This window comes from Zea mays, chromosome 5 (assembly GCF_902167145.1).
Source record: "Zea mays cultivar B73 chromosome 5, Zm-B73-REFERENCE-NAM-5.0, whole genome shotgun sequence".
Classification (NCBI taxonomy): Eukaryota; Viridiplantae; Streptophyta; class Magnoliopsida; order Poales; family Poaceae; genus Zea; species Zea mays.
Window position 1 is genome coordinate 15,785,009 of NC_050100.1, and position 10,293 is coordinate 15,795,301.

A 10,293-nucleotide genomic window follows, 5' to 3' on the forward strand; every position below is an offset into this window, starting at 1 on the left:
CACGCAGCGTGCCCCTACCTAGCGTGCCAACTGTCGGCGTTTTGGACCCGGGGGACCCTCAACCGGACCGACTAGTGAATTTTGTGCCGCGTGCCCCTGTCCAGATGGGTTGATGCAAGATGGAACACAAGAGGGGGGATGAAGCTTATATTATCTTGCACCGGGGGTGCCTGCAGTAGGGGTTACAAGCTTCGCGAGAGAGGGAACGGGCCCTAGGCCTCCTGGGGAGTCTAGTGTTGCGAAGTGGAGCTCGATGTTTGAGTGAGTCCGTCTCCGTCGTTCTTGCTGCCCTTGCTCTCCTCCCTCTCCTTCCTTTTTCTCTAAGGCCCTGGGCATCCCCTTTTATAGACACAATGGGATGGTCCAGCTGTACATATGGGGGTGTAGCTATGTGCTAATGTGTCCGACGAAGAGGTGCTTGAGCCCTGTATGAAGCGTAGCTGGCGGTGCGGCCCTGGGTCCTGCTGACATTTCTTTGCCTTCGTAGAGAGCTTGTGGACTATTGACGTCATGGACGCATGCGGGGAACCATCATTACCTGTTGCCGGAGTAATCTAGATGTGACTCCGGTATTGTTCCTTTGTAGCTTGAGGCAGCTAGCTAGAGGTAGGGTAATGATGTATCCCCTGTAGCGTAGTCGGTCCGAGGCCATGGTCGGGCGAGGCGGTGACTCCTCCCGAGGCCAAGGCTGAGGTCAGGTGAGGCGGAGACCTTCTCCCGAGGCCGAGGCTGAGGTCGGGCGAGGCGGAGACCTCTTCCTGAGGCCGAGGCTGAGGTCGAGACCTGGGATCAGGCAAGGTGGAGACCTCCTCCCGAGGCCGAGGCTAAGGTCGAGACCTGGGGTCGGGCGAGGCGGAGCTCCCTGTTGCGCCCGAGGCTAAACTCGAGAGAGGACGTGACTTACTGTTGTTAGTCTTACCCTGGTGGTTGGCACAGTAGTCGGAACGGGGCGAATAGTGTCATTTTCCTGTCAGAACGATCAGTAAAGGGGCGAAGTGACTGCGGTCACTTCGACCTTGCCAACTGAGGCGCGCGTGTTAGGATAAGGTGTCAGGTGATCCCTGTATTGAATGCGCATGCGATACGGTCGATGGTAAGGCGATTTGGCCGAGGTTGCTATACGATAAAGTCTGCCTGAGCATAGCCTCGGACGAGCTGGGGGCGTGCCCGCTGCCTGAGGGGGCCCTCGGGCGAGGCGTGAATCCGTCCGGGACCACTATTCTTGCCCGAGGCCGGGCTCGGGCGAGACGAGATCGTGTCCCTTGGTAGATGGGGCTTTGACTTTGTGCTGTGCTTACCAGCCTTCGACCTATTTTGAAGATGCTTTTCCTCCATGCTTAGGAGTGTTGGGAGTACCCCTAATTACGCTACCCGACATTGATTGTTGCTTCTCCAAGTGATACTGATCTTGGATTGGAAAACGTGAGTTGGCTATAAAAACGTTTCGCTTCGAAAATTTGCCCAGCGTGCCACCGAAAATGAGTAGTGTTCCTGTAGCTATAATGTTCTTTGTTCATCGGTAGGTTTAGGGTTATTTGTGAGATCCACATCACCATTCTCTCACTTCTCCTAGAAATGCATGTGGTGACTGTCTCGAGTGGTTAGTGTAAAATAGAGAAACTGAAACCCTAGATGATACTGTATGTAAAGCAAAGTTTTAAATAAGAGATAAGATAAGAAATGTGATAGGTAATCTACTGAAAATGACCTAAGAGTCTTCTTTACTTGAGAGGAGAAAATGAGAGACTCACAATTAGTGCTAGGAGTTGGGCCAAGATGGTCCAGCCCAAGTTTATTGTGCTTCAACCAAATGGGCTCGGACTAAGAAAGCCCAAAATTTTTTTGGGTAGTGTCATGCCAGTTCAAAATTAGAAATAGTGGCCTAAACCGGCCCTAAAACATGTCGTGACTTCGTTAGACCATGACGGCTCAAGCCCAGCCCATATTTGAACTGCATAAAATCCAAATAATACAACAACATAAAGTACAAAGCTTACTAAATTAAATATATTAGACAATGTTAGCATCATTTAACCACATAAAGTCCAAATATTAGAGCAATATACAGTTTATAACTTACTAAATTAAAGAAATCTCTACTAACTATTAAGCACTTACTGTAGACTGCCCCCGCCCCCGACTCCGCCCGCCCTCCGGAAACCCTGCCGCGATTCCATCAGCAAACCTCCGTGAGAGCCGTCCGCCGCGAACCTCGCCGCAAACCCACAAACCCAACCGCAAACCACCCGCCTGCCCACCTCGCTGTGATGCTCGCCCGTCCGCAAACCTCCGATCGCTGCGATCCTCAAGCCCGCAAATCCCTCCGCAAATCGCACCGCGACCGTCTCGCCGGCTCGCCGCCACTAACCAGCAAAGAGTAGTCCAGCGCCCACCGCATGGCCGCACGCGCACCGCTCATCATGTCGCGGGCCGCCTCCAGCGCCGGCCCGCTCCCGGCTGCGGCGACGACCGTGGCCAGGCACCAGCCCGCGCAATGTCTCCACGTGAGGGGCTGTCGGCGGCCTCTTCTTCGACCAGAGGACAGCACGGCCGGTCCACCACCTCCTCCCTAGCGCCAAGTTCGGAGCGATTGGTCGGTACCCCACGCTCACTCTCTCAGTCACATGCTGCGTTCGATGCGATTTCCAGGGAGCACTGCGGAGGCCACGCCGTCGGAGGGGCTCGCGCAGAAGCTGTAGGGGGTCGATGTGTTCGATCTGAGCGGCAAGGTGGTGCCCATCGTTGATCTGTGGAAGGAAAGGAAGGCAGTGGTTGCGTTTGCCCGGCATTTCGGGTCGGTTCACAGTTTATCTGGAAATTATTAGTTGATTTCTAAATTTTGAGTGACTAGTGTGGATGATATGTTGGCATGCATTGATGCATGTATCTGCCAATTTGCATTGCAGGTGTGTGCTATGCCGGAAGAGGGTAGACCTTCTCGCCGCGAAACAGGTTCCTGGCTGATTTCTCACACTGTTCTTCTGTAGCCACTTCAAGGTTTGTCGTTTATCAGTCGACCTATCACGGAGCTGAGAGAGAGATTTGGTTCTTTCTTCGCAGATTTGGGGAGATCGGTCATGTTCGCGCTGCGAGATTTGATTTTTTATGCCTGTTTTATTCACGAGGTTGGCTCTCCTCAGATCTCAAGTCTTCCCGTGTTCTTGATCCCTTTGTTCCCATTGATTTCATCTCCGCTCACTTTCTTTCTGTTCGATTTTGGCGCCTGCAGATTGCAAGAACGGGACTGCTAAGCAAGCTAAGATTTCATTTTTTCTGGATCAAGAACAGGTACCCTCCTATAGCTCCCCAGCATGTAACAGGTCATCGAAGAGCACCTAGGAGGGACTGCGCTGAGAGCTTCAAGGAGTTCCACGCCAACAACATCCATGACACCTTTCTATCCTGCTCCAGATGGGCGTCGTGCTCATGTTCGATGGTTAGGTGCCGGTCGTCAAGGTACCAATACCAACCAACACGTCAAATTCACCAGGCATGCCGATTTGCTAGATCTGAGCCGACCTGTTCCGACTTTGTTGTGCACGGTAGGTGGGGAGGATGGCTAGCCAGTTTGCCAAGCCAAGGTCTGAACCGTTGGAGGAGAGGGACGACGTCAAGCTGCCAAGCTACAGGGGCGACAACGTCAACGGCGACGACTTCACCGAGAAGAGTCGTGTGCCAGACCCGCAGAGGATGATCCGCGCCTACTCGCAGTCGGTGGCGACGCTCAACCTGCTCCGCGTGTTGGCGACCGGAGCTTACGCTGCCATGCAACGCGTCACACAGTGGAACCTCGATTTCATGGATCCCAGCGAGCAAGGTGATAGGTGAGAAAAACCGTCCCCCTTTCCTGTGGTTTTCAGTAGCGTTTTTGCTATGTTGGTTGTGAAGTTGTTGTCATGTTAGAACGATAATCTCTTGCACGTATGTTGTTACCACGATGATATGATGAGGAAAAATAACTACCTATGCGATATAGGTTGCTAGTGGTAGCATGGATCCGTCTCTTTTGGTGTTAATTTCAAAGTGGAAATAACTATTCTTAGATACTTAACATTTTGATGAAAGTTTAAAATATGAAATGGAACTAGAACCATTCTTAAAATAGAGCAATGGTGCTCAGCAATTTTTGTGGTTCTTGATCATTTGTTGGTCGTCAGTGGTGTAAAAATCACGAGGCTCTTTTGGGCCATAATAAGTCAGTAGTACGAAGTTGGGTCCAAGTAGTTGTAGTAGAACATACTGGATCTTTCCCTTTACATATCCCTTTCTTTCGAGAAAGCTGCTAGCAGGGCATCGCTATCTTTGAGTCCACCTCCTTGTTGCATATAATTGATTTTTTGCGATAAACAAGGTATCGTGAGAAAGTTTTATTGTCAAGTCAATAAAACATGTGACTTGTAATCTGACCATGTAATCCTCTTTGTTGTTCATATTTAATGCATACAGTCTTTCTTTCCATTCAAGGTTTTGATTTAATCACATCACTGTAGTCTATATTGTTTAATAAATGTAATTTATAATATTTTGGGGACTAAGTATTTGGCTTTTCTTGGGAAATTGTTGCCCCACCAAAGTTCTTACAAGTATCCATCGGAAGGACGCATGTAAAACAACAATTTGTAACCAGAGTTACAAGAATAGCTTGGCTAATCATATGTTACTGCAACATGATTACCTGAAATGTTCATCTAATTTTGGTTGAAATAAAATTTGTGTTTGCAAATGGTCAAATAAATATCATAACCTGATGGTTTGAGTATTTTCATTGGAATGACATCTAGGTACCGCGAATTGGCCCATAGGGTGGATGAGGCTCTTGGGTTCATGACTGCAGCAGGGCTTACAGTTGACCACCCAATAATGACGACTACTGACTTCTGGACCTCGCATGAGTGCCTTCTCTTACCCTACGAGCAGTCTCTTACCCGTAAAGACTCCACCAGTGGCCTTTTCTACGATTGTTCGGCCCACATGTTGTGGGTTGGTGAGCGCACTCGTCAACTCGATGGAGCGCATGTTGAATTCTTCGTGGTGTTGCCAACCCTCTTGGCATAAAGGTCAGGTTTACATCCCTTTTTCTATTGGTTAAGTGAAATGTAGGCACTGTACTTGTCCTGTGATCCTGACTATCAAATTGGCATGTATTTTGTGGAATGTAGGTGAGCGACAAAATGAACCCCAGTGACTTGGTGAAGCTGATTGAGATTCTGAACCCTTCAAACAAACCTGGAAGGATCATCATAATTACAAGGATGGGGGCAGAGAACATGAGAGTGAAGTTGCCTCATCTCATCCGTGTTGTTCGCAATGCTGGATTGATTGTAACATGGATTACTGATCCTATGCATGGAAACACCATCAAGGCCCCTTGTGGCCTGAAGACTCGTCCATTCGACTCAATTCTGGTGAGTGACCTTCCACCGGGAACTTCTTGTTCCTATTATGATCAATTTGAATGAACCTCAGTTTTCGTTTGGGCATTCATATGGCTGTATTAGGAATATGGAACGATACCTAAAGTTCCCATCTGTTCTTTTGCTCTATGTTTCTACTTTGTAAGGCTATAAGCTTGCAGAGCTTAAGGGCATATTTCATACTTCTGGAATATTGTATCTACTTATGATTTAATAGAAGTAGGATCACTAGGCTACTTATCCTCAATAGGTCAATAATGTTCTTGGCTGGGCTGGGGGGTAAACGACCATGTTCAAATTGTTAATTCATTTTTAAGGCAGCATACTTTGGGTCTGCATTTTAGGTGCTGCTATTAATGAGTTTTAACCCTAAGTTCTGATAGAAGCCATTTGCTGATGTATTCTCAGCTTCATAAATGGATGTTAAAATGCCACTCTAAGGGCAATGCTTTGATCAATGATTTGGTTGACACATTGGATCTGTATAGTTCTATGTTTGCTCATTTACTCTAGACATGTATTTCTACTAGAGTGTTTACACTTGATCTAGGAACATTCCATTCTGGCCTTCCAACTGATACCACACCATTGCTCTAATCGCGAACTCCATATCTAACAGGCTGAAGTGCGCGCATTCTTCGACATGCATGATCAAGAAGGAAGTCACCCAGGAGGCATCCACCTTGAAATGACTGGGCAGAACGTGACCGAGTGCATTGGTGGATCAAGGACTGTGACCTTCGATGACCTGAGCGACCGCTACCACACCCACTGTGACCCAAGGTTGAATGCCTCCCAATCCCTGGAGCTCGCCTTCATCATTGCAGAGAGGCTTAGGAAGAGGAGGATGCGGTCGGGGCTCAACAATAGCCTGCCTCTGCCACCACTGGCTTTCTAAGTTGCCGAAGCTGAATAGAGAAGGTAGAGGGATAGTTGCGGCGACTCGAAAGATTATGCCTATTTATTTGTTGATGCTTGGTGTGGAGGCCTGGTGGGTGCTCTTGGCACAAGTTACATGCTGGAGAATAGAGGACGCGGGACACGGTGTCTGTGACTACTAACCAGTTGACAAGCATAGAGCAGTCGTCGTCTTCGTGCAAGTCGAGGAGGCCGGAGTCGTCGAGGACGAGCAACGTGGAGGCCCAGACTCAACACCAGTGCCTGGACTAAAATGAGAGGTGCTTAATCTCAACAGTAAAGATTTTGTTGTGCTAGAATATTTTTTGGTTCGTCATGTGGATTAAAATTTGACGTTTTCTATCACATTTTTTAAGACAAAATGTTCATATTTGTCGCTATGTCATCCTCTTCATACTTTATTTTTTGCTGCAGCTCTCGTTCCAGATGTGGACGAATCAGATGCAAGATATGTTGAACTCAAAAAAAAGGGTGACAATGCATTTCGACAGAAGGATTTTACTACTGCCATTGATTTCTATTCCTAGGTTTAATGTGTTCTGCTCTTCTATTTTATATGGATGTCACATAGATGCTGGAGTTGCATGATTGGATGTGATTAGAGTCATAGGTTTGATGTCTTCCAATATGATCCCTAATATATTAAGGCACTAATGGAAAACAGCTCTGGGTTATATACGCTAAAATATTGCTGTTAGAACAGGTATATTGCAGTTACCTGAAGGCTATTGTTGTCTTGGTCTTTTCTAATTGTTCTTCATCATGCGGTTTATCGAAGTTGGTACAATTGTTTCCCCAACCACTTATGCTCGACGTTGCCTATCATATCTGATGAATGGCATATGCCACATGAGGCATTGAATGATGCAATGAATGCTCTGGTAATATCTCCCACATGGCCAACAACATTCTATCTTTAGGCACCACAACTAGAGTTGCATTTCTTGTTTCGGGTTCAAAAATTAGTAACCTGGTAATTTCTTGTCCTATTTTGAGCCCTGAAGATTTCTTTGACATTTTGAGTTCTGGAGTTTGGAGCTTCCAGGTGACGGATTTCATCTCACTCAATAGTCTCCTCGCTCAAGGAGTTCATCCAAGCTCGGTGGGTGTAAGCCTGCAAGGTGAGGTACTAATGATACTTATTACCTTAGCAATATCTCATATGACACCTGTTTGTTATCTTGCCTTAGCAACATGTGTCCAGTGCTTTTACTTGCAAGCTGATATGACACATGTTTGTTATCTTGCTGATGTGCGCAATATTGATCATGTATGTGCACAATATTGTTCTTGTTATATATAAATGGGTCAAGCATTCATGGTACAGTTCACACAAAAAGTAAATATTGGCATTATGTCATATTACTGTCATAACAGGAAGGGCATCAGAGGTATCATTCTATAACATGTATTGAACACATATGTAATTATTGGGTAGAAAAGCACAACACTTTACCTGGTGCCACCATCTTTTCTGTTGCAGAGTTGTATATTTTTAGCCCACTAATATGTAAAGCACAATGCTTTACCTGGTGCCACCATCATACGTCTTATTGGGTAGAAAAGCACAATGCTTTACCGTGAATGGGGCTGCCTCGGCGAGGGCACCATTCAAGCTTCACACTTTGTTTTCTGTATGGATGAGAACAACATACGAGGCAAGGTGAATGGTGAGCAAATATACGTGGAACTACATCTGCGGATCTGCTGCTGTCTCTTCTCCTACTATCTCTTTCGACTCCATTCAATTTTCCTCTCCCCATTTACTCTTTTCGATCAAGGCAATTGAGTAAATTACACATGAACCTTTATCCACTTTGTTCTTCTGTCTACTGGCCTCTTCAGTCTCTGTGGTGGATGGTAGAGGCATGGCTCTCCCTCACGCAGCGTCGTGCCTCCCATCCTCATCACTGACGTAGCTCCTGTCTGGCTCACCATATCCCGCAGTAAGGAAGGGATGCACCCTTCTTTGATTTCCTCATTATGCCTGCCTTTTCTATTTGTTTAGATCTTGCCTTATTTTGGGTGTGGCTGTTCTTCTCACGCAGGTTGTTCTCTGTGTGTGGCCAAAGGGAAGAAGAAATCACATTTTGACGATTAACACAAGTAATTCCCCTTCCTTGGTCTCCCTCAGAAGTCATATTTTGATGATAGAACTTTGTATGCTTAACATGTTCCTTAGAAGTCAGAATATTACGTATCCAGTAAAACAGATTTCAAAAGTTATGTTCTCGTCATGGATTATCTTTATTCTTTGTTTTCATGCAAAATATAATTTTAGAAGCATAAATGTACGTGCATGCTCTTTGTAATTTCAAATTTCCAGAGCAATATACCTGGTGACCTGGTGTATATCTCTTATCTCTCATACTGAAATTGCAAAAAACACTAGAATCTATCAAAAGTTTATTTTATACTTATTCATCTAAATATCTAAACTCTATTTATCTATGATGGAGAATTTTTGGATTTTGTTATTAATTTACACTATCCTTCTATGGAATCAACGTATTTTATTTGAGATGTCAATGACAAAGCACATGTACAATTTTATATTATTTTTAGGTATGCAAACATCCACTTTTAGTACTGCTAACAAAAGTATAGAATAACAATTATTTTTTTGCATATCAATGCATTTTATCATAGTACTTCGCATCTCAATGTATTTTACCATTACATATTGACTCCGTAGCAACACACGGGCATACATCTAGTTAAACAATATGAGTTAAATTGAGCCGTGCCGACCCAAACCCGAACCATATGTGTTGGCCGTGCCGAGGGCCCAACGAGCCAAAATTTGAGGCCCGGCACTGCCCTCCTTCTATTTTTTTAGCTATGCTCGTGCTACCAAAAAAAACCCGATCCATATTCTCGGCACTACTCACTCACGATGCTAGCCTCAGCTGTGACCACGAACAAACTTGGCTCTACAGACCCTGCTCTCTCTCTCGTCACACACGCAAACTAATAGGTTGTGTAGGCAAACATGTTTCATATCAGTATCTGATGCTGGGCACGTGATCAGAATTTTTCCTGAGACACTGTTAATTTGGTCAGCGGCAAAGTTGAATTTGAGACACGATATAATAATAAAGCCTTGAACGTATATCACGAATAATCCTGGTAGCTAGCAGCCAGCGACTAAGGCGGGAACTGTCGATATCAACAATAATTCAAGCAAAGAATTGGCCGGATCCAGTTGAAAAAAAATTTGACCAGATCCAATTGGCCAGGGTCCTCATCTGAGTCGTTTCTTAGCCGTTGATCGATATATACAGGGTCCACAGTTGATGGATTTGTTTTGTTTAGTGCTTTCTGCAATTCATACAGATAGACTGAAGCCGCTCTGATGGGCTAGCTAGCTCGCCTCGTCTGTCTCTGTCAGTCTGTCGTCCACGGGCGTTGTTTCTTGTCCTGCTGCTGCTGCTGCCATGGATTCAGCAACTGGGACGCGAGCCGGAAGTGCCAGGCACCTTCCTTCCTTCCTCTTCCGCGGCACACACATCTTTCAGCCGCCACGCCGCTGCTTCTTTCATCTCTTCCAGAGTTCTACTTCCAGTCCATTGCACGCCACGCTTGCCTTGGACTCTTGGTACATGAACGCGAATAAGCACGCATTTCTTCCGTTGGCCCAAACAATCTCTATTTATCTGATTTTTCTAGTTGGTGCTTGTCGACGATAAAGATCAGCAATGTTGTCAAATTTTTGAAAAATAGGGTTTGTAGCATATACGGTAATATTTTGGTCTATTTAGTTTTATCGTAATGATGTTGTCTTTATTTTTATATCAAAACCATCAATTATATAGGTTATTTTTTATAGGCACATAATGTTAATTATAAGCTCTGTAGCTTGTTCACTGTTGGGGCGAAGGCAAAGACTCCTTCGCTCGGAGCCTTCGCCCTAAACGTCGGCCCAACGGAGACAAGACAACGACCAAGGACACCCTTCGCC

The 10,293-nt window shown here is 45.7% G+C and overlaps 1 protein-coding gene and 1 pseudogene across 1 annotated transcript; both read left to right on the top strand.

Annotated features, from left to right (window-relative positions):
- The first annotated feature begins 2,396 nt into the window (after positions 1-2,396).
- LOC103628034 (uncharacterized) lies at positions 2,397-2,964 on the top strand (annotated as a pseudogene).
- A 576-nt stretch (positions 2,965-3,540) lies between these two features.
- LOC103626022 (phospho-2-dehydro-3-deoxyheptonate aldolase 2, chloroplastic-like) lies at positions 3,541-6,433 on the top strand. The gene is given in 5 exon segments (XM_008646406.2): positions 3,541-3,824; positions 4,782-5,023; positions 5,026-5,057; positions 5,160-5,405; positions 6,034-6,433. Coding segments are annotated over 5 exon segments (1,068 nt in total). The 5' UTR covers positions 3,541-3,555; the 3' UTR covers positions 6,313-6,433.
- Positions 6,434-10,293: the final 3,860 nt, after the last annotated feature.